This window comes from Carlito syrichta, unplaced genomic scaffold (genome assembly GCF_000164805.1).
Source record: "Carlito syrichta isolate Samal-C Ts95f unplaced genomic scaffold, Tarsius_syrichta-2.0.1 Scaffold304732, whole genome shotgun sequence".
NCBI classification, from domain to species: domain Eukaryota; kingdom Metazoa; phylum Chordata; class Mammalia; order Primates; family Tarsiidae; genus Carlito; species Carlito syrichta.
The window spans coordinates 120,677-145,060 of NW_007248828.1; the positions used below are offsets into that span (position 1 = coordinate 120,677).

The window sequence follows — 24,384 nt, forward strand, 5'->3', positions numbered from 1 at the left end:
CCTCTAATTTTTTATTTTTTGGAGAGACAGGGTCTTGCTATGTTTTGCCCAGACTGGTCTTGAACTCCTGGGCTCAAGTGATCCTCCTGTCTCGGCCTCCCAAAATGCTGGGATTGCAGGCGTGAGCCACTGTGCCTGATCTATTCTGCTTTCTTTCATAAAAGCACAAGCTCTCTGATGGTAACACCCTCCTGGTAGGCACTGCTGCCTTGTGTCTATAAGACTTGTACTCACATCAGCTCTTGAGTCATTGTGATCACTTTCTGTGGGCCTATATGCTACAGACCAGAACACAAAAAAAGACACCCTTGCAATTATCATTAAAAGTTTATTGTTTTATTTTGGTACTCAAGAACAGTGTGTACTTTCCACTGACCCATTGTTGCTGTCTGAGGTCAACTGTGAGTACAGACCACAGAGCCACGGTCAGCCCAGACGCAGAGGGCTTGTGGTGAACAGTTTGGAGGTTTTGTGTCTGGAGTTTTGTTCCTTTTTTTTTTTAACCCTCTCATTATGGAGGCTCTATATTAATTGACATTATATTAAACCCACACTACACATTCAGAATTAGAACGGGATTAAGAGATGCATTTGGCATTACGTCGACTACTCCTCGTCTTCGTTCTAAGGGAGGACGATGCTAGTGTGGGCTCTTTGGAAGGCCTGTAATGGACACGCTCAAATCAAAAGGCGAGGATGAGTATGTTAGGGGGAACGAAAGGAAATGTCAGTGGGTATTAGAGAAGGCACGATCCCAGAAAGTTCTTGGTCGCCCTCGCACAGCTGGTGACTCCAGCCTGTGCGTCTGTCAGTATTCAGGAATGGGAGCGTGCCTACGTCTGTCCACAAAGGACGGGTCATCTCTAGGAGGCGAGGTGCTGCAACGGTTATCTTCTCACGAAAGGTTAGTGTTTGCCGATATGCACTGCCATTAGGCACAGCCCGGTCACACCCAGTGTCGAAAGTGACCAGGGTGACACTGTGAGGCCACCCAGAGGACTCCTACCGCTCTGCTCCGAGACGCGCGAGTCTCCCTGGACTCTCCGGCTGTGGGCACTGGCCTGGAAACGAGGTTGTGTGCAGAGGCCGCTCCGGTGCTAACACGCGGAGTGACGGTGACACCCAGAGGCCACCTGCACGTCATCGCCATCACCTAATCTCCAAGAAGACCTTGTTTCCTGCGCGCGGCCACGGCCCAGCCCACGGCTGCCTCCTCCTCCTCTCTCTGCCACGCACGAATTCAGCGAGTGGGGGTGCGGGAGCAGCGGCCACCTGGGAGCGTGCTCCCCTCTCTGTGCTGCCCCGCGTTGGACTCTAACAGCTGCCCGGCCCGCATGTCACATACCGAAAGCTCCCTCGAGTAGTAAACCACTCCTTGACTGTCTAATCCTGTTAGGAAAAATAAAGATAATTTAGGAGGTGAGAGAAGGGGCAGGAAAAGAAAACCAAAGGAAGCTGGATCACAACAGTCCTCCCGCCGCCTGGTCCTCTGTCTCTACAGAGTGCGCCTCCATAGCAGTGCTGGCCAAAGCTTGGGGTGCCCCAACCACAACGAAAAGGAAGTCCGAGAATGGAGGGGTGAACTGGAGGGACATCCGTGCACTTGCAGCTGCGAAGACCGACGTATGTCTGGGGGCGCATGGCTGGGGAAGTCCCCAGGAAACGTCGGTTTCCAACACAAAGTGACAGTTTCACCGTTTTCTGTTTTCATTTTCTCTATGTAACGGCCAGAAATTGCCAGTAGGATATCAGGGACCTGACCCTACTGTGTGCATAGTGCAACGGACATTAGGGGAGAGGGTGTCTGCTCTAACTAGGTACTCAGGGCAAAAAGTGTTAAAGTTTTAAGGCAGTTAAATTAAGAAGCTGAGGGCAGGTCTCTAGAACATCAAGGCAGGGCTTCAGCGTCTGGCCATGGGCGATCCAGAGCGACTGTCTCTTCCTCCCTAAAAAAGGAAGACAGAGGAGTTAGATGAGAGAACCTGGAGTCACCCTGATGCAGACTACTTGGGGCTCTCTTCCATTTGCGTTGCAGAGAGAAGCGACAACAAATAGAGTCAGTCTTTTCATTCCATTTCTCACACCTCCCTCGGCTGGTGTTGATGGAATTTCCCATGCCTTGGGATAAATTCATTTGAATCCAGCCCAGGTGCAGCGGCTCATACCTGTAATCCCAAGACTTTGGGAGGTTGAGGTAGGAGGATTGCTTGAGCCCAGGAGTTCAAGACCAGCCTGGGCAACATTGCAAGACCTCATCTCTGTAGAAAAGTTTAAAAAAGTAGCTGGGCATAGTGGTGCATGCTTATATTCCTAGCTACTGGGGAGGCTAAGGTGAGAATCGCTTGAGCCCAGGAGGTTGAGGCTGTGGTGAGCCATGATCATGGCACTTCACTTCAGCCTGGGTGAGAGTGAGACCCCAACTAAAAGGAAAAAAATTCACTGAATCTGATTTCCAGGCTCCAGGTTGGGGAGCCCAGTGTATCCCCATGGCCTTCTTGTGGGGGAAAGTATGTTCACTGCATTGTTTTGCTTTGAATAGGCAGCCTATTCTTCAGCTGGAGACTCCAGGGTGACTAAGGGGAATGGTCGGTTAACAAGACAGGAGCAACTTGCTCTGGAGAGACTGTGGTGCACCCGTGCTATGTACACCAGAGAAGAGGGGACAACCACGTTACCCCTGGGGACAGTCTTCCTAATTGCCATGTCATCAGCCATGCCCCAAGATGGATCAATTACACAGAGCGGTTTGTCTATACACATTGACTTAAAATTGTCTTAAAGCCAAGGATTCACCTGCTTTTTGTACAAACACAATTTGAAATTTACAAAAAGAGTTGACAGCAGAAGTGAAGCCCAGGTGTGTCCAACTGGCCTGCATGGGTCTCCATGCTAAGAAGGTACAGTCATGCCACTTGGACAAAGGAGAGCTGCAGTTTTGTGTGTGTTAAAATTTCTGTTCAAATTTTAGTCTCTTTTTTCCTTGTGTTTTCCTCTTTTATCTTAGGTTGTGGGTGGAAAAAATTGATCTCTGAAAGTTCGGTGTCAACCACGAGCCCCCAGAAAGAAAGATAAACAAGAAACGTGCTCTTGGCCACACAACAGACCAACATGTAGCTAATACCAACCCGGCCTAATGCTTCCTTCTCCACACTGCCTGGGACCCTGAAGACCAAAGCACTAAACACATCGGAACCGAGTGCAGAGTGAGTAGCAGATCAAGGGGGCCATTCTGAGCTATTATGGTTTTACTTTTTCCAAGTATGTACTTGGCATTATAAAAGAGCCTCAGCTGGACTTGGTGGCTCAGCCTGTAATCCCAGTCCTTTGGGAGGCCGAGGTGAGTAGATTGCCTGAGCCTGCGGGTTCGAGACCTGCCTGGGCAACTTGGCGAGACCTCATCTTTACAATAAATCAAAAAATCAGCCGGGCGTGGTAGCACACACCTGTAGTTCCAGCTACTTAGAAGGCTGAGGCGGGAGGCTCGCCAGAGCCCAGCAGGTCGAGGCTGTGGTGGCCGGGAGTGGCCACTGCATTCCAGTCTGGGCAACAGAGTGAGACTCCAACTCAAAAAAAAAAAAAAGAGCCTCTATGCTGTTAAGTAACTCCTTTAAGGGAGCTGTTGATAAATAAATCATTTAAGGGACAGGCAAGCTGCTTTTTCACATTCCTAAAGACAGTGTCCCATTGGCCAACACCTAGGTCACCACTGTCAACATGTAGGTCAGCACTGCCAATACCTCCCCAGGTCACCACTGTCAACATGTAGGTCAGCACTGCCACCACTTGGGTCACCATTGTCAACACCTAGGTCATCACTGTCAACACCTAGGTTAGCACTGCCAGCACCTGGGTCACCACTGCCAATACCTATCCAAGTCACCACTATCAATACAAAAGTCACCTCTATCAACACCTAGGTCAGCACTGCCAACACCTGGGTCAGCACTGCTAACACCTAGATCACCAGTGTTAACACCTAGATCACCACTGCCAATACTTACCCTAGGTCACCACTGTCAATACCTAGGTCATCTTTGCCAAAGCCTAGGTCAGCACTGCCATCACCTATGTCTACCCTCAGACACTGTTGCAGTGAGTCTGGGGTGGAGCCCACACGTGGGTCTGACATTCCAGTGATTCAGAAGCAGCTTATCTACTGGTCAGGCTTGGAGGTCACTTGTGGGCACATTGAACGCAGTCCTGGGCTCAGGCCAGAAGTCACTGCCCCTCCAGGGCTTCATCACTGCTCCCTTGTGGCCACATTCCAGAATGAAGGCTCCATATGTTCCACTGGGCCTGGTACTCGATTGTCTGTGGTTTGATTTATTTTCTTACTCAGAATTTATGCTGAAGAGTGGCTCTTGCCTATGTTTTTATCTGACATAAAGCAAGTCATGTTCAACAGAACCCCCAGGGTCAACAGCCTAAGGTAGTTCCCAGGACAGGTACTGCACCTTCTCTCGCCCACGACTAGAAATATCTATAACATGAAGTCCACACAACGCTTGCTTTCCAGACACATGGCAATCACTGACCGGAGGACACAAGGTGACAAAGCTACTGTGGAACAAGAACCTGGGAGTGCATCTACTGTGCCTGGACTCCCGCCTTTGCACATGGCAGAGCACTGAGCCCAGGGGCTGTTGTCTGGGGCAAAGCACAGACTCGGCCTGGCTTAGGCACCAATGTGGAGCTCCTGTGTCTGCATACAATATTCTAGGAACATCTGGGACTAAGCACCGACTCATCCTGATTTAGGCACCAACTCGGCTCTCCTGCGTCTGAAGGAAATATTCGAGGGATCACTAATCTTTCAGTGACCTGGGCAACAGGGTTTTGTGCAATACATGAGTAATACATGAGTACGCTCTCATTTTTCAACCTCTGCTTTCCTATTGTGTGTCTTTCGGTGGCGTGTGGGACACCTTATAAATAGTCATAGCTGTGTTTTTTTCTTTTCTTTTTTTTTTGAGTTGGAGTCTCTCTCTGTCACCCAGGCTGGAGTGCGCTGGCACAATCACAGCTCACCACAGCCTTGACCTCCTGGGCTTAGAAGATTCTTCGGCCTCAGCCTCCCGAGTAGCTGGGACTACAAGTGCCCACAACCACGCCCAGCTATTTTTGTTTGTTTGTCTGTAGAGACGAAGTCTCACTATGTCGCCTAGGCTCGAGCAATCCTCCCACCTCAGCCTCCCCAAATGCTGGGATTGTTACAGGTATGAGCCACTGCGCCCAGCTGTTTAATATTGGATCTTGTGACATCAGTGGGGCCTGGGTTTTTATTCTAATAAAAAAAATGAGTAGGAGCGTCAGCTTAGACAGTGTTTATTCTGGGACAGGTTACAGCGAGGAAGACCTGCTTCACAGTTGGGATGGAGAAAGCTTACGTGAAGCCTCAAATCAGCCTTGAAACTGCCCCCAAACGCCATGTCTGGCTTCTAGGCAGTTGAGACTTCAGTGCCCCCAGTTCTAGAAGCCTGGGAGGGCCTTTTTGGGAAATGATGGCGACCTCCAAGGTTGGAATGGGGCCTGGGAAGGAACAAGGCCACACAAGGGCTTCTTGTCACACCCTAGAGTGGATTTAGAATAGACTGTGCCCTAAGATGGGCGGAAATGGAGTTTCTGACAGTCAAGTTTCAGTCGATACAGGGCTTAGCTCAAGGGCAGCCTCAGAGGGGAGGCACTGAGGCCCAGCCACAAGGCAAGGGAGCTTGGGCAGTGCCACCTCCACCACCTGCCCAAACCCTGTCTTCTCAGAGTCTGTTTGGCCTGGGATCGAGCCCCTGTGCAGGCTTGGGAAGGCAGAGTCCCCTCTGGCACATGGGTGTCCTGTGCTAGGCATCTGTGGCCTCTGGGATGAAGAGTTGGCGGACTGCTTCAAGGGTACATTCCTGGGGAGAGCTTGGGGCTCGGCTTAGAGTAAGAATCTGGACTGCAGGTGACTGTCCTGCTTCTCTTAAGAAAGACACCCTCGGGGCCCCAGGGAAATACCCTGGGAGACCTGGTCTCCTCCAAAACAGAGGCCGAGAGTGCTGCGTCCCATGTGGACTTACACTCCAAGTTTCATTTGCTCCTCCCTTTGCTTAATTAGAGCACTGTTCTATGATCTGAGGGCTTTCTGGGTGAAGTTGGCATTATTGTTAACAATAATAACAGTTACTGTTTGTGAGGAGTCCTAGCCAGCACTCACCAATCGTGCTGTATCCGTCACCCCTTTCACTTACATGGTTTGTGGAATAAGTGAATGCAGTGGCATGATCACGGCTTACTACAGCCTAAACCTCCTGGGCTCAGGTGATCCTCCGGCCTCAGCCTCCTGAGGAGCTGGGACGATAGGTGCACGACACCCCTCCCAACTAAGTTTTTTATTTTTGGTAGAGATGAGGTCTCACTATGTTGCCCAGTCTGGTCTCAGACTCCTGGCCTCAAGGAATCCTCCCACTTTGGCCTCCCAAAGTGCTGGGATTATAGACATGAGCCACTGCACCTGGCCCTACCCCCATTTCACAGATGAGGAAATTGAGTCTCGGGGGGCTGGGGGCCAGGGACACAGGGATCAGACAAGCAGTGGATCTGGAGTTTGACCTGGGGCTGGTGATTCCAGGCTCATATTAGCTGATGGGTCGCTCCCTTTCTGGAGTCTCCTGGGCAGTCCTTGATGTGGCTCCAATGACCTTCCCCTTGTCTGCTCCTGCTCCTGGACTCCCATCTCCCCAGCATGGGGTAACCTCATGTCCAGCTGGACCCTGCTCTGGAGTCAAGGCCCAGTGCAAGCCAGAATGAAACTTTGGAAAATGCCTGGAGAACCAACCCATGTGCAGCCCTTTCCAAAACATCTCTCGCTGTCCATGAACTTCTCAGAAAACCAAGGTGTGAAGAAAGACAGATCACACCAACCACCTGGCCCACTGCTCCTCATGGGACAGAGACTGCCCAGAGCACTGTGTGGCCAGAGCTGAGGTGGCTGCCACTCCTGGCCAAGCTCAGCAGGGGGTTCTGGTATGAACTTTTCTCTTAACTAGGATCTTTCTGCCCTGGCATCTGTTCAGGGGGATGGGGTGAACTGGGACCCCTTCGCCCCACACAGCAGAGCTGGGCTGCCTGATCACAGTCCACATGTCCCGCCGGGCCCCAAGCAGTGCCCTCTCGTGCTAACCCCATGGGAAGAAGATACATTACCAGCTTGAAGATTTTGGAGAGCGTGCCCTGGGCATCAGCCCCTTTGAATCCCTTGTGAGTGGATTTGTAGTCGGACGCTCTGCCCCCATAGCCGAATCCGGGCTTCTGCCCTTCAGCTCCCTGCCGGAAAAGACCAGAGAGCTCTCAGACCCCTGCAGTGCTGGTGGAGAAGGGGAGGTCACTGGGTACCACTGGGTGCTGCTACCAGGACCACAGGGAAAGGCCCAGGCCACAAGGGGTCTGGTGAGTAGTTTGCGAGCCATGAGCCAGCATCGAGCTGAGGACGGGGACCAGGGAGGCCGCTTGTCCCAGGTCTACCAGGAGCTGCTGCAGCAAGAGAGGGTTCTGGCTCAGGCTGAGGCCTTGTCATGTGACATGTGGCCACACACACTTATTTTAAAAATCTGAACCACTCAGGGAACCACTGCTTACCTTCTCTATGCTGTGGGGTGTTCGAGAGAAGATGACAAGCACAAGCAAGTCAGGGAAAAGAGCCTCCTGTCTGTGCTGCTTTGAGGGAGCCGTTAGGGGGTCTGAACTGGGCACGTGCCTATTGTCCAGAGGGCGCTTGAAGTCCTGGGGTCAGCATAGGACACAATGCCCTGTCCCTGGGGCCCTTTCTGATCATTTTGCACAGATTGGATCCTGTTCACATCTGTTCTGCTGCCTTAGGGGTCTATCTGGTGGTGGGGCTGGGGGGTGGGGCAAGAAGCCTTGGGCTTAGTAAAATTCTGAGGCCTGTATCTTTTCTAAAGTATAAAGCCATTCTTAGTTCTCTGGTCTGGAGGAAACTCTCGCAGGGTGATCAGTTCTCTGATCTGCCTGGTCACAGCTTGACCTGGGACTAAGACCTTTACCAGGAGTCCTGGGTTGCTGAGTCGGTCAGAAGGAAGGAAACAGGCCAGGCTGGCACAAGGGGCAGCCACACCTCGGTGACAGCCCAGGCAGGGTCTCAGCTCTGTACTTCCTAGCTGTGTGAGTGTGGGCAAGTGTAGGAACCTCTCTGAACTTGTTTCTTCATGTATCCAATGAGGATACAGCACTTTGGGAGCTGAGGTGGGAGGATCACTTGAGGCTGGGAGTTTGAGACCTGCCTGGATAACATAGCAAGACTGTATCTCTGCGAAAAAGTTTTTAAAAAGTAATAATTAAAAATTAGTCAGGTGTGGTAGTGTACACCTGTGGTCCCAGCTGCTCAAGAGGCTAAGATAAGAGGACACTTGAACCCAGGTGTTTGAGGCTGCAGTGAGCTATGATTGCTCCACTGAACTCCAGCCTGAGCAACAGGGCAAGACCCTGTTTCTAATAATAAAATTAAATTTAAAGTTAATTTAAAATATGGAGTAGGGGAGGGAAGAAAGTTTCCTGGTGGTATGTGGCAGTGGCATGAGATCACTGGAACTTAAGAACAGATGTGTCCTGGGACCAGCTTCTTTTCCAATCTGCTGTCTTTTCGATTGGAAACTTCCACTGTAAACATGAGGAAAGGATGGAGAGGCTCAGAGGAGGGTATCCCAGACACGATAAGCATTAACATTTCGAGTGAAAGGTCTTCTCACTGAGAAGCATGGTCTAGTGGAGGGCTAGCAAGACTGTTAACTTTTTAGGGCAGGATCTCTACTCCAAGGATGGAGCCCAGATGTCCTTTATGAATTGCCAAAAAGGAGGGGAAACTATTTCCTCTCTTGAGGACTCTAAAAAAATCCCGAACCATCCCCTGACCTACCCTTCAATACCCTTTGTGGCAGCGTCCAGTCCCTTGTTAATTTCATGAGAGATTTTTAGGACAGGAAGGACCTGGAGGAACAACTGCACCCATCCCTCCTGTGGAGGTGAAGACGATGAAAGGCCAGAGGCTCTCAAGTCTCCTGAGCCAGGCTCAGGGTACACTGCCAGGTACTTCACACTGTAGAAGCCACTTCTACCATTTCCCTTCCTTCAGCCCATGCTTAAGAATGCACACTGACCCCCAGAACCCAGGCAACTACTTAATGTGATAATTAGTGAGGTAAGAGACAAGGAATGTGTGGCAAAGAAGATCCAAGCACTCTGCACAAGAGGGCAGCCAGCACCGCCCTCGCCTTTCTGAGGGTTCCATGGACACGCTTGCTTCTTGATGGTGCAGAGAGGAGATGACAGGCAGGGAAGGACAAACAGCCAGACGGAAAATTCGCTTCCCGTGTGAGTGCTCACTTGGCTTGTCTCATTCTATTGGTTTTCTCCAAAAGTAAAGCTTCCAAGAACTAAATTCAGGGATTGACTTTCAGATTGATAGCTAGCTTGATTTTTCCTCTATTCAAATTCTTAGTCACATTTATCTTTGGACAACCTAGAATTTACCAGGAAACACACAATATAGTTAAATAGAAGGTGAGGCTTTTGGAAACTCCCCACAAGGGGACATTCCGAGGATCTGGAAAACAGACAGACAGCAGACTAAATGCAGAGAAGGACTTTGCTTTGGAAGAAAGAGAAATTCAACAAACGTTAGTAGAGCCCAAAATGGAGAAATGCAGGGAGGAACGCAAGGTAGCTGGCAGTTGGAATGGGCTCTGTGTGACCCCCATTATGCCACATCCAAGGAGGACTGTGCATACTGCCCAAAAAGTCCACTCCTAGAAAATTAAGAAGCAGGTCAAGCGGGGAGCTAAAATATGATTTCTGGGTCAAAAATGGAATTCATTATTCAATATCATCTTTATCTCCTGTTGGTACAGAAAATCAAAGATTAATTGGCTGCAAGTGCCAGTCTCTATAAATTTGCTACACTATTGTTATTTTTTGGTAAATTAATTAGGTCAGAAAAAGCAAGTCAAATATGCATTAATTTAAAATGTTTCAGCAAATATGTTGGAATAATTCAGGAGCTTCTTGGAATCTTTTCTCGATTTTTCTCTCAAATGCTCTCTCCCTCCCTCTTTTCCTTTCGCTCCTCACTCCCTTCTATTTTTTCCCCTGTTCTTTTTTTCTTCACGGTCTTCTTTCCCCTTGTTCTGTCTTTTTCTCTTTTAACATTTGTTCATCCATTTTTCTGATGCTTGCCAACTGTCAGGCGGGCTCTGCTTTAGAGTATGGGTATTGTAGTTCCTGAGATAGACCTGTCTCCAAGCAATTAGTTCCTCCATTTTATTCTGAAAATGTTTATACAGTAGGAACCATGTTTGATATTTGCGAGAACTAAAGTGTATAAGTTTGATTAGGATATAATGGTAGGCATTTTAAATGGGTCCAGACTCTAAATACACAAGAAAGTGAAAACGAACCTAATCATTTAAAATCTTCATTGGAACTTTGCTCTTGGTATTAAAAAGCCTAAAATTCCTAAGGAGAGCTTCCTGGATGGTTTGATAGCTAAGTTTCAGTTATTACTAAAACAAAATCTAGGCCAAAATCTTTTGGATTAGTGAGGTTACCATACATTGAAAAACTGAATTCAGCCTCTTTTTTCTTTTTCTTTTTTTCCATCAGTGGTATCATTTTTCCTTGACAATTTAGTTGGGGGAAAATTTACTCACATTGGGGTTATTTAGACGGGCAAGCCCACTACAGTCCCACATTTGGACTTCTGGGACTTGTTTTTCCCATCAATTAGAAGGAGATTAGAATAATTCTCAACATGGCATAGCTCCTCCCCTGGGAGGATCCGGGTGTGCCAGGAACCCTCTGTGAAAGGAGGGTTTGGCCTTGCAGTGAACCCTGGGTTCAGAAACCAGAGGCCTTAATACGCTGAAAGGGAAGATCGTTTGTCATCTCCCCTCTGAAAGAGAAAGCCAGCCATGTGCAGCTGAGGCCACTGCTCTTGATGGGAAAGAAAGGAGGGGGTGGCATCAAGCAACTGAAACAGCAGAACAAAAAAAAGTTGAGGGGTGGCAGGCCGGGAGGAAGCTGGACGGAAGCATGTTTGTCACCTACCCAGCTAAATCTGCTGAGGGACAGTCCTCTCCCCTGCGTGAGGAAGAGAAAGAAAGAGTGACATGGTGATCAGTGAGGGGAAGATAGTTCTTTTAATAAACAAGAAAAATCATCAAAACAGCACAGCGCTGGGATGGCATACCAGCCCCACCTGCCCATGGAGGCACGTCTGCCTGGAACCTTGAGGTAAGGACCATGGTGAGGACCTGGGTGGAGGTAAGAATGCAGGGATTCTCTGCCTGTGCTACCTGGGAGTCGTGTGGCAACATGTTTTGGGATGAATTCAGGTAGCTGAGCCCAACTCTCTTTTGGGTATGTTTTGGGGTTCAGAGAAGGTCTCGAAATAAGTGATGGTTAATCAAAACGTCCATAGGTCTTACCTTTCCTTGTGATGGAGGAGGTGTGCGAGGTGTCACCTGGAAAGACACAGAGAACAGTGGGGAGGCCGCATGGGGGACCTCCACCCCCAGCAGCCCTGACTCTCTTGGAGGGTCCTGTGTCACTGCCTGCTCTCTCCTGACTAGCTCCTGTTCCCAAGAGCACTAGTGTCCCTTAGGTGTAAGAACCCAACTGCCTTCTGTCCACTTCTCCATTTCTGCCTACTTGGTCAAAAAACGTAGTACCCGAGACTCAAAGGCTATCCAAGATGGCCCAAGTCTTCCAGAACACTCAGAACATGTTTGAGAGAGTGGAAACTCCCTCCCAAAGTCCCAGCAGCGAGGGAACTGGCTCGTCTGGGCCCAAAGCAAAGACACACACCCGTTGCACTTGATGGAGGCCATGACCTTCACTGGGAGCCCTTCCAGGGCAGGAAGGAAAGTGTCCTCTGACATTTGGAGCATGAGAGGGGATGACCTCGAGTCTGGGGCTCCTAAACTCACCCATCACAATAATTCCATGAAACGTCTGCAACATTGAGACTTGATGGTCAGAAGCCTGCGGGCTTGTTCTCATTTTTTTCTTTATTGTAAAGACGTGGGGTATAAGTCAGGATTAGGTACATCAGTAGTTTATGGGCAGGTGAAGTTTGGGCCCCTAAGTGATGCTTATATCCCCTGGTTTAGGGTCAGGTACCCTTAGTGGTGTTACATGCTGCCCCCGCCCCCCTTCCTCTAGCAGTGTCCTGTTACTGCTGATTGTTCTCATTTTTAACAGACTGCATTTGGCAGAGCAGTTCTAAGTTTATAGAAAAATTGTGTAGAAATTACAGACAGTTAGACCCTGGCAGTTTCCCTTATTGGTAACATTTTACATTCGTGTGGTTCATTCACCACAATTGGTGAACAAATATTGATACATGATTAACTAAAGTCCATAGTTTCCATTAGGGTCACTCTGTCATGCATTCTGTGATTTGGACAAATGTCTAATCTGTAGCCACTGTGACCACATGTTATGGGGCAGCTTCACTGCCCTAAATATGCTCCACACTCCACCTGCTCGTCCCTCCCTCCCCTGGCCCTTGACAATCTCTGCTCTTTTGACTGTCTTTGTAGGTTTGCAAAGCCTGTGCTTTTATTTTATTTTTGAGTCAGAATCTCCCTCTGTCGCCCAGGCGAAGAAGCAGTGGCATACTCACAGGCGCTGCAGCCTCAACCTACTGGGCTCAGGTGATTCTTCTGCCTCAGCCTTCCAAGTAGCTGCCACCCCACCCAGCTACTTTTTTTATTTATTGTAGAGATGAGGTCTCACTAAGTTTCCAGGCTGGTCTCGAATCCCTGCACTCAGGCAATCCTCTCGTCTGCGCCTTCCAAAGTACTGGTATTACAGGTGTGAGCCACCATGCCCAGCCTGTAAGCCTGTGCTTTTAAACTAAGCATCGTGACATGGTGTCTCGTCCCAAGAGAAGTGAGTTCTTGGGCAGAACACCCAGCTCAGTGAGCGACTGGAGGTTTGCAAGCACCTGTTTGGAACTCGAGGCATAAGGGTTGAGCTCCAGCAGCTAACCTCAACCTGACAAGGGCCTTGCTGTCACCGAAAATGTGCTCATGTCCCATGACGGTTATGGTGGCCTACCCCCTGGGACCCCTTCCCCTGAAGACCGTCACTTACAATGTTCTTGAAGAAGTGCACTACAGGGTTTTCGTCCTGGGCACGGCCATGCTGTGACTTCTGGGGCAGGGAGCCATAGTGAGTGGTTCTTGCCGCGTGGTGTGAGTCCTGAAAGACAGAGGCACGGCATCCTTAGGCAAGGGCAGCATCCCTGTGTCTTGTCTCCTTGGGGACGCTGTATCCCTTCTCCTTTATGTTCTGGACTGTTTTTTTTTTGAGTCAGGATCATACTCTATTGCCCAGGCTAGAGTGTAGTGACACGATCATGACTTACTGCATCCTCGACCCTGGGCTCAGGTGGTCCTCCCACCTCAGCCTCCCAAGAAACTGGGACTACAGGTGCATGCCACCATACTTGATTAATTTTTAAATTTTTTTGTAGAGACAGGGTCTCGCTATGTTGCCCAGGCTGGTCTCACACTTATGGCCTCAAGCAATCCACCAGTCTCTGCCTCCCAAAGTACTGGGATTACAGGCATGAACCATCACACCCAGCCTGGTCTGGATTTTTTGAATCTAGACCTGATGCTAGGAAGCCCTCGTGTGCCGCAGGACACACTGGGCGGGTGTAGGACTCAGTGTCAGGGTGTGTGGTTATGTAATTGTACTGTGCTGTACAGACATTTCTATCACTGACTCAGCATCTGTTTCTCCTGAAGTCAAATAAGTGGACAGAGGGGACGTGAAGGTGCTTTAAGGGCGACTCTGTCTAAAACAGGAGCAGGTTAGGCAAAGTGTGGAGAGAAAACATGATTTATCCCTAGGCTTCTGAATAAAGGAAGATGCTCAGGAATGACCCCGAAAACACACATAACAGCAAAAGACAAGTCAGCCAATCAGCTTTGGAACGGTTGTATGACACAAGCCAGCCTCTGTTTCTTAACATAAATGTCTCGTGTCTCCGTTGCACCCAGTCTGCCTGAGTTGGGATGATCTCTTCCACACCTTGAGTAAGGAGGAGGGGAAAAGGAATGACTGGGTGTGAGTGCCTGAGGTTGTTTCATAGTCAGCAGAGCCAGAACATTCCAGGTCAGTGAGAATTGCTCTGGAGACAGCCATTGGGAAGACCTGCTGGAGAGGCTCCCGCTCCAGAGGGAGAAGAACCAACCCCCAGGGGTCGGGGAGTAGTGGTCTCCACAGGCTCCATGGGTTGTGTTGGCTGCAAATGCTGACAGGAATAGAGGGCCACCCTGAGACCTCTGAAAGTCCAGGAGGGTGCTTCAGAGACTCTTGCAGAGCAGATTTTGCTGATTCCCTTCGCTCTCTTCTTGAGATTCCCAGCACCCACTGGCGCAAAAACATCATGCACGTGAAGAACCCACCCTGAGCAGGAGGAGGTTCAGAGGATTGGAGGTACTCAGCTGGGTGGCCTGGCATTGTCTCTTCTACAGCAAATCAGCTAGACGTGTTGCAGTCACTCGAAGCATTTCCCTCCGGTCTCCCTTCTCCTCTAGAGGACAGTGTGACCCCCCAAGAAGCTGACAGTGTGCTCTTCTGGAACTTGCCACGACGATGCAGTGGGTTTAATTCCATGGTGATCACATGCTAGCCTTTCCAGGGACAGTGTTTGCAAAACACTCAGGGCTCCCTGGCTCCTATTCACTTTCAACCTCTGTGGTAGAGCCTGATATGGGTCCCAGACCCTCAGGGGTGGACCGTTGACTCTTTCCTCAGCTCGACTTCCCTGTGTACTTGGTTAAAAAACTTTAAGACATTTCTTTTACTCATAAGCAGACCCTAAATGTTTACCCTAATACTATAAGAAAGGGATTGACAGTAGCTGGAAACTGCTAGGGAAGGGGGACGGCACATAACATCAATAAGGGTATCTGATCTCAAACCAGGCCAAGTGGGGATCAGAGGGAGGCCCGAATTTTACCTGTGTGATGATCACTTATATACCTAATCCTGAATTGTACCCCACATTTAAAAAAATTTTCTTGCACTTACCCCCAGCTCTTCACGTGGGTAACAGTAGCTCACCCACCTCCCCGGTCCCTGCTAGCCCGGTTCACCCGGCAGAAGGAGCCAAGGTCCTTCCCCTGCCTTGTTGGAATGCTCTGCCCCTCGAGGCCCTCCCAGCTTAACCAGCACTGCGGCAGAAAAAGCTTTCTGACGCACAGGTCAGGGCTGATGTCCCTCCCATCTACCAATGTCCAGTGGACCATCCTTGCCGGCAGAATGAGCCCTGTCACCCCTGAACACCTCCTGCAGGCTCTGTGCTCTAGCTTCAGCCTTGTTAGGAGTCAGAACTCCCAGTGCACTCAGTCCAGCTTTTCCCCTGCTGTGGTATCTGTCCCTTCTCTGCCACACCCCTGATTCCCCAGCCACGCCAGTCTGCTGTGCGAATGGGTCACGTGTCCTTCACCCCGAGCCTTGGAGTGGGGGTTCTCCCTGTCACCACGCCCTCCTTCTGTCCCCAGCATCTCCCGTCTTAGATTGTTCAGTTCTCCTGGGCAACAGCATCCCAATCTCTGTCTCCTGCCCCGCTTGTCCACAGCCTCCTTGCTGTGGGGTTGTGGGTGCAGCAGGGCATCAACAGGTGCATTTGTCCCTCTCCTCCACCAGGCTGTCAGCCCCTCAGGGACAGAGCACCTGGTTCTTCATCTCGGATGCCTCACCCTGGGCCCGACGCAATCCAGATTAGACGCCAGCGACAGGCGTGGTCCCAGTCCTGCAAGTGCAGCGAAAGGAAACGGACAAAGTCTCTGCTTGAGGACTTTTAATACATTAATGATGAAGGAAAGATCCAGTAATAATTGGCACCACGTGTTTTACCACTTAACTGCATCTTTCTTGTTTTGTGTTTCTTGTTCGTTTGTTAACCACTGGGACTGTGACCGTATTTTAGCCAGAGATTACAGGCCACAGTCATTCTGTTCCACCCATTGAAGGCCGCACGAGACTCCATGGACAGGCACTGGCCTATCCACTGACAAGTCTTCCACATACAGAGGAGTGAGGTCATCATGCTTGGTCTCCATAGTGGCAGATGCTGGATGCCTTTGGACTTGAAGATGTCAGAGCAGCCGGGGACAAAGTGGAGGCATTGCAGTCCTGGTTCAAGCCCCAGATTCTTCTTGTTCCAACGTATTCTCTCTGCGAATGCTGTGAGAACCCAAGTGACCTTCTGCCTCTCCTCATGTTATCTGTCTTTTCCCTGATGCCACTCTGTTCAATGACCAGTTGTGTCCAGCCACCCCCAGCCCACCTTGCAACTCCTCTCCTCCAACAAGAGAGGGAGAGTGCAATTAAGAATTAAAAAACAAAGATGAGCCAGAAAACTGTTTTAAAAACTTACTGTAAGACAAATACCCACTAGTGGTTTTTATGTCTACTAGATGAAGTTATTAATCAGATCCCACTCTAATGGTTAGAAAGAATTGAAACAGCCCAAAATTCAGGGCAAGCCACTCTCCCGGTGTTGTTTGCAACCTGTTTTTCTACATCCTGTGTATTGAATTTTGAGTCACAAAAAGTTCATTCACCTTTAAATCGCTCATGCTGTGAGTAAAGTAGAAAAATGCTTTCAACTTTTGCATAGGGGTTTTTAAAGAAATAAATATTCAGTTGCATTCTGCAGATTTCAGTATTAAAACTCTCATGTTGTGAGCCAATGAAACACGCTGTAGATAATAACATTTCAAATATGAATTATGCACCCCTGCTTTGAATGATAAAGGAAAAAAGGCCATATTTCTGTGAGTTATTTTTTATAATATATGTACTGGTCCCCACACTTTTGAGGGAAAGGTAATTGGAATCTTTTAAGGTACACCTGAAGTTGGTAGGGTTTATATAATCAGAGATCAGAACTGTCCAGGGAAAAGGCAGTTGGTTTATTTATGGTCCTCAGCACAGAATTAAGTATACAATAAGCATCAACTGTTTGTTGAATGAACGTGTAGACTATTTAGTTCACTTTTAATGCAGAACCAAGCACACTGGATAGATCTTAGGTAAATAGAACAATTGTCACGGAGTCACATAAATTTTGGGATTATCGATGCATTGAAGAGTGACTGAATTAGGACTTTGACCTGGGCTTTTTGGTTTTGCACAAATAATTTTAAGTAGTTATATAGTTATAGTTATTGTTATATTATCATCATAACAACCTATTACTAAAAGGGCATTTAGTCAATCATATACCTATTGTTAAAAACAAATTTAGAGACGAGGTCTCACTATGTTTCCAGGTTGAACCCAAACTCCTGGACTCAAGGGATCTTCCCCACTCAGCCTCTCAAAGACTTGGGACTACAGGAATTAGTCATACACTTAATATATGAAATGAACAATTAAAACGTCAAAATTAAAAAAAAAAACACTACCATGTATAATTGCATCAAAGAAACAAATTATTATGTATAAATCTAACAAAAAGTGTACAGAATCTTTATGCCCCAAACTAGAAAACACTGGTGGAAGAAATCAAAGAGGACTTAGATAAATGGAGACACATACTATATTCATAAATGGGAAGACTCAACATAGTAAAGATGTTGATTCTCTGCTCAAATTGATATACAGGTTTGATGTGATTTTGTTTACATACAGACAAACTGATTCTGAAACTATATGAAAGTGCGAGGGAACCAAGATAGCTGAACAATTGTGAAAGAGAATAAAGTCAGAGAAGTCACATGACTTGATTTTACTAGACCACTGTAGTCCTCAAGGCAATGTGGTATTGGAGGAGGAAGGTGCACATAGGTCAATGGAACAGAAGAGTCTAGAGATGTATCCACTCAAACCTGACCAACAATTTGGCAAAGGTGCAAAGATCATTCAATGGAAAAATAATGTTCTCAACAATGTTGGAACAGTGGAAAATCCTTATGCAAACAGCTGAACCTCAATCCAAATTCACTTTATACCACATTTAACCCCAAATGATCCCTACCTATAATATAAAACTACAAACTTTTAGAAGAAGACGTAGAAGAGAGTTTGAACGACCTCTTGGTAGGCAGCAATTTTTCAAACCTGACTCCAAACATGATCTATAAAAGAAAAAAATAGATACATCGAACCTCACCGAAGTCTAAAACTTTAGTTATGCAAAAGACATGATTAAGAGAATACAAAGACAAGCTACACACTGGGAGCAAATATTTGCAAATCACATATCCGGCAAAGGACTTGAAACCAGAATATGCAAAGAACTTCCAAAACTCAATGGGAAGAAAATCAACAACCTAGTTAAAGAATGACAAAATACTTCAGTAAACCACCAAGCCTTATGTATGAAGGCAAGTAAGCTACGCGAACAGATGATGAACACTATCAGCCATTAGGAAAATGCAAATCCAAACCATGAGGAGATACTACCTGCCTTGAGAATGGCTGAAATGAAAACTGACTATCCCAAGTGTTGGATGTGGAGCCACCAGGGCCCTCATGAATTGCTGTGGATGCAAAGGTCACTTGTAAAACAGTTGAGCAGTTTCTTATAAAGGACCACACACTTGCTGTATGACACTGTCATTTCCTGCTTTGAATGATAAAGGATTAAATATATAATATATATATTTGAGTTGGCGGTCTCTGTCACCTAGACTGGAGTGCAGTGGCATGATCACTGCTAACCACAGCCTCAGTCTCCTGGTTTCAGGCAATCCTTCTGCCTCAGACTCCCAAGTAGCTGGGACTACAGATGCATGCCACCATGGCCAGCTAATTTTTTTATTTTTATTTTTTTTTTGTAGAGACAAGGTTTCATTATATTTTCCAGGCTGGCCTCAAATTCCTGGGCTCAAGCAATCCTTCCTCCTTGGTCACCCAAAGTGTTGGAATTACAGGCATGAGCCACCACGCACGGTTGTTTTGGAAATGGTTTTTGTAATAAATATATTGGTCACCTATTTTTTTGAGGGAGGAAGAATTTAAATTTTAATAAAAACTGATGTTCACACAGTCACTTGCACATGAATGTGGATAGCAGCTCAGGTCATCCTTTCTGGACCACACACAACACAACCCAGATGCTCCCCAGTGATGGAGGGATAAACACACCGTGGTGTATCCGTATACAAAACATTATCAGCAACAAAAGAGGAGGAGGTTTTGATATACACAGTAGCAACTCAGTGCATCTCCAAGGCATCATGCTGAGTAAAAGCAGCCATTCTAAAAGAGCTCGCGCTATGTGATTTCACATGACATCCTTGAAGAGACCCAAGTCTAGTGTGAGAGGCCACAGCAGGGTCAGGGAGCGGGGGAGGCTGCAACTTGGCCACAGAAGAGAATCAGGAGGGAGGTTTTCGGGGTGATTTACTGTAGTGATGGCTGCAATAAACAATACATGTGCTATGGCTCATAGAACTCTGCACCAGAGACAAGGACATTTTGCTCTGTTAATTTATACAGCAAAATAAAGCCAGGTCTCTCAACAAGGTCTAGTATTACGAAACCGAGAATTGAACACGTGGAAACCTATACCATCATGACAATTTCCTGATCCAAAGTCTCCGGTCTTCCTTCTAACTGACCCTCTCATTACAGCCCAGGTTCCTGCTGGCACGGTGACCTTGGCCTGGATTGGCCTCCCTGCCCAAACATCTCTGTCTTCTGAAAATACAACATCTTTTGGCTGGGACCCCTCATTTGACATTGGAACGTGCTTTTTAGCTTTCCAAAAGCATCTTCCTCTCCAGCTAGATCGAAATCTCTTGGAGGAAGAAAGAATAATTCCCCAAAGCCCTTGACAGATTGGCTCACATAGTGCAACTCGGCGAATATGAAATGGATGGAGGTACAAACAGAGGAACTCCTTCCACTGCAGCCTAGTAGAAAGTGCTCACTGCGGGGTCAGGAGGCCCCAGTCCCAGGCCTGGCACCACAGTCTGGTGGCCTTGAGCTGTCCCCTGAGTCTGTTGGGGACTTCTGGTTAGTGATGTGTAAAAAGGAGGAGCTTGAAACAGATACTCGCTGAGAGGATTCTCCGCTCTGATATTTTACTAGGGGGCCATTTTTGAACAGTGGCCGAAGAATGAAGGATAATCTGGTAAGGTCTCTCTTTTGGGGTGTTTGCTAAAACCCTACATATGGGTTTTAGCTTAGTTAGCTGCTAAAGAGCTCAGTTTCATGGTGGGGTGGCCTTAGGCAGCACCTGTGTGGTCACATGGCGCTGAGTCTGAGTCACTGTTTACTATACACATATATTGAGTCAGGGTCTCACTCTGTTGCACAGGCTGGAGTGCAGTGGCCCAATCATGGCTCCAGCTGTGACCTCAGCCTCCCGAGTAGTGGGACTACAGGCATGCACCACCATGCCTGGCTAATTTTTTAACTTCCTGTAGAGACAGAGTCTTGTTATATTGCCCAGGCTAGTATCTGACTCCCGGACTCAAGTGATCCTTCCACCTTAGCCTCCAACAATGCGAATGTGCTTAATGCCATTGGGCTGGCTCAAAATATTACTTACATAACATAAAATGTACCGTTTTAGCCATGTTTAAGTGTATAGCTCAGTAGCATTGAACACATTCATGTTGCTGTGCAGCCCATCTCCAGAACCTTCTCATCTTCCCAAACTGAAACTCTGTCCCCTTCAAACACTGCCTCCCCATTCCCCTCCCCAGCTCCTGGCATTCACCATCTACTTTGTGTCCTGAGGAATCTGACGACTCTAGGGACCTCATGTTCATGGAATCACACAGCACGGATCCTGTTGTGACTGACTTATTTTACTTACTACCATATCTCAAGTTCTATCCATGTTGAAGTGTGTGTCAGGATGTCTGTCCTTTTTGAGACTGGACAATATTTCACTGTATGCACATGTCACATTCTGTTTCCCAATCCATCCTTCCATGGACATTTGGGTTGTTTCAACCTTTTAGCTATAGTTTTGTCACTTTTTTTTTTTTTTGAGACAGGGTCTCACTCTGTCACCCAGGTTGGAATGCAGTAGCACTACCATGGCTCACTGCAGCCTTAACTTCCTGGGCTCAGGCAATCCTCCTACCTCAGCCTCCTGAGTAGCTAGGACTACAGACACGCACCACCACAACTGGCTAACTTTTGCATTTTTTTTGTAGAGACGAGGTCTTGCTATGTTGCCCATGCTGGTCTTGAACTCCTGGGCTCAAACAATCCTCCAGCCTCAGCGTCCCAAAGAGCTAGGATTACAGGCATGAGCCACCAAGCCAGGACCTGAGTCACATTTTAAGTGATCAGATTTCCCTGGAGCAGTTGATGTGACCTGGCTATGACATTCCTGAGCCCTCACATGACTCTGAGAAGAGATGCCCAAGCTCCCAACTCTCCTTCCTCAGCAGCCTGAAGTGGACCCTCCTGGCAGAGAATCCCTTATTCTTTGAGAGAATACCAGTCACAGCATTAGGACATGGCTGCCCTTTTGAAGGTGCATTTATGAAGTGAGAGTTACACAAAGAGTATTTGGGGTTGCTAGACAGAGAAGCAGGTCCTACGTCTGGTCTCTTTTCAGGAGGTGGCCTGGTTCTAGAACCTGCAAAACGTCCTCGGGTCAGCTAGGCCATGCCTCATGAATCTAGAAGGAGCCTGACTCTTCCTATTCCTTGATCCAGGCCTGTCCTCTCACATCAATCCCTCAGTTGGCACCACCACATCTACACTGGAGACACCACAAAACCTGCTCAGGTCACTTCTAGGAACATGCAAGGGTCAGTTTCCACAAGGCACAGGGGGTGGGGATGTTAGTCAACATATTTTAAAAGTAGACCGGGTGTGGTGGCTCATTTCTGTAAATCCCAGCACTTTGGAAGGCCGAGGCAAAAGGATTGCTTGAGCCTAGGAGTTCGAGACCAGTCTGGACAAAATAGTGAGACTGTCTCTACAAAAAAATGCAAAAATTAACCAGGCTTGGTAACACGTGTCTGAAGGTAATTCGGAAGGTTGAGGCAGGAGGATCACCTGAGCCCAGGAGGTCGAGGTTGTGGTGAGCCGTGATCATGCCACTGCACTCCAGCCTGGGCGACAAGGTGAGATCCTGACTTTAAAAAAACAGCATTTTCTGGGGGATCTATTTTGCAATTGATGGGGAGTAGGTATCTCCCATTCTCTCACACGTCTCTGTAAACAAGAAAGCCTATTCCTGGGTATGAAAGAATTGGAGGGGTGCTAGGCCTGAAAGAAACACCGGAAGGATGCTGAGGGGAGGGAGATGGAAGGCCCGGGGGGGGGGGTCCCTAGGGGATGCAGCCACTTCACAGACCAGTGTAGGGGCTGTTGAGGGGGTGGCTCACTCAGTTGACCTCCCTGCGGAGACCTCTGAGAGCCTGGGCCAGCCACATACCTCAGTTCTCCCCGGCTGTCCCATCCAGAAGTTCTGAGGCTTGGTCATGGGAACACTTGTGACGTATAAGGTCACCCTGAGGGTGGCCAGGTGAACTGGGGCTTTCTAGGAGAGAAAGGATTTCTGTTGCTGAGTTAGTTAGTCTTTAGGACATATGTTTAGTAATTATCTAAGGAAGTGCTTCTTAATTGTATTCATTAAGGTTAAAAAAAGCCAACATTCTCAACAGTGCAGTTATTTACTGAGACTTGTGTCTTCTCGTCTGTTTCCATCCTGTTTAAAGTATCCCATTTTCCTTGCAAGTGATTGAAAGACAAAGGAAGAATTAGAAGCTGAGCTGCATCGTAAAATAAGAAGTGAATGCAGGACCAGAGAAGGAATCAGAAACTGGGGGAGATCCCATAACGCTGAACCCACGGCCATCGGCCTTGGGATGAAGCCAGGACATTTCAGCAAAATATTTGGCATGCCTGTTTGGGACAACTGAAGCTGGAAAAAAATAGTCTGATTTTTAAAAATGAAATTTTTCTGTTGTTTAGAAAGATAATATTTACCCATATAAAATAAAGATATCAAATACAATAAGAAAGTTTGTGGAAGCAATTCTACCACTTAGGGATGACCTTGTTGTATACTTTGATGACCTCATTTTTAGACATGGCTTTGTACATAAGCTCATATAAAATACGCAAGTGCATATCTTAATAATCGTTTTAAAATGATCATACTATACACAATATTTGATTCACCTGATTTTTCTTTTTTTACTCAATAGTATGTCAGGGAGCGCTTTTCATGTCAAGATAGATTTGCACCATAATTAACAAAACAACATAAAAGAACAACAAACCTTTTTGTTGGCAAATAAAATGACATTATGCTAAAAAGCTTAAAAAACAGTAGGAGGAAGATCATGGGCGGCCGTTTCATTTATTTTTTAAATACACTGCTTTTTTCCAATAACTTGTCTTGTATTGTTTTTTGAAAAATTGTTTTTCCTCAACCTGCGCTGATGCCCAACGCCAGCAGGGGGCACACAGGCACATGGCATCGGACTGCGGCCACAAGGCCTTTGTAGAAATCAGGAAGGGTTTCTGTTTTCTTACTTGTTTTAAGATCCGGGGAGAGCTGGGAGTTCTTAAACTTGGAAGGAATGACAGACTGGTTGCGCCTGACACACCTGAAAATCAGTAGTCGTCAGCTCCGGGAAAGATTTCATTCCTTTGCACACAGCAGCTGTTTTATGAAAATAGAAACTCACCATTTGCACCATTGTTTGCACTTGGATTTGACTGACAGAGATACGCTGGTGGAGTCAGTGTAGAAAATGCTGTGTCTTGGGGGGAACAATGAATATCCACTGGTGCCTGGAGTTTTGAGGTTAGGAAAAAAATAAGTCAAGCTCTTACTTTATTTCCTGTCCGAGAGAGGAATGTAGACTCTTCCCTGAGTCAACATCACAATGCTGGGAAGTAGAGACAGTGAATCCACGGCCCTGGACCAGCCCACCCGCTTTCCCGAGCTCCTCTCTCGCTGGGCAGGACCCTGAGGCGTGTCAGAGTCTCCAGGGGGGACAGAGCAGGTCCACTGAGACCTGGCTTCTTCCCTGTTAGCTGTGGTTTGCTTGCTTTTCTTTTCTGGATGAATGAATTGATTGGTAGAAACACAAGCATGGACAAATGCACCTGGAAGTTTGCCCCAGAGTAGATGAATGGCTTCTAGCAGTTACAGAGTAGCACATGGGAGTTAATCGTGGAGCTTCTAACAGTTATGTAGCAGCACATGGGAATCAATCGAGTAAACATGGGGGTTGTCCACTGAAAGACAACTCTTGCCACTTTAACAGCCTACCTCCAATGCTTTCTTACCTACACCCCTGCCCCCATGACAGGGTTCATAATGACTCTGCAAAATGTTAGCATATGTTTTAAATATCATAAAAGATAAGCTGGCCTCCT

General features: G+C 47.6%; 1 protein-coding gene across 1 annotated transcript in view; it reads right to left on the bottom strand.

The window, feature by feature from the left end:
• Positions 1-312: 312 nt before the first annotated feature.
• MBP (myelin basic protein) overlaps positions 313-24,384 on the bottom strand; it is a 111,513-nt gene continuing 87,441 nt past the window's right edge. The window contains exons 5-9 of the mRNA XM_008060790.2: positions 13,144-13,251; positions 11,472-11,507; positions 11,092-11,124; positions 7,180-7,299; positions 313-1,946 (exon numbers count right to left, since the gene is read on the bottom strand). Of these exons, the coding sequence (XP_008058981.1) occupies positions 1,902-1,946; positions 7,180-7,299; positions 11,092-11,124; positions 11,472-11,507; positions 13,144-13,251 (342 nt within the window). The 3' untranslated portion in view covers positions 313-1,901. The remainder of the gene's footprint in view (positions 1,947-7,179; positions 7,300-11,091; positions 11,125-11,471; positions 11,508-13,143; positions 13,252-24,384) is intronic.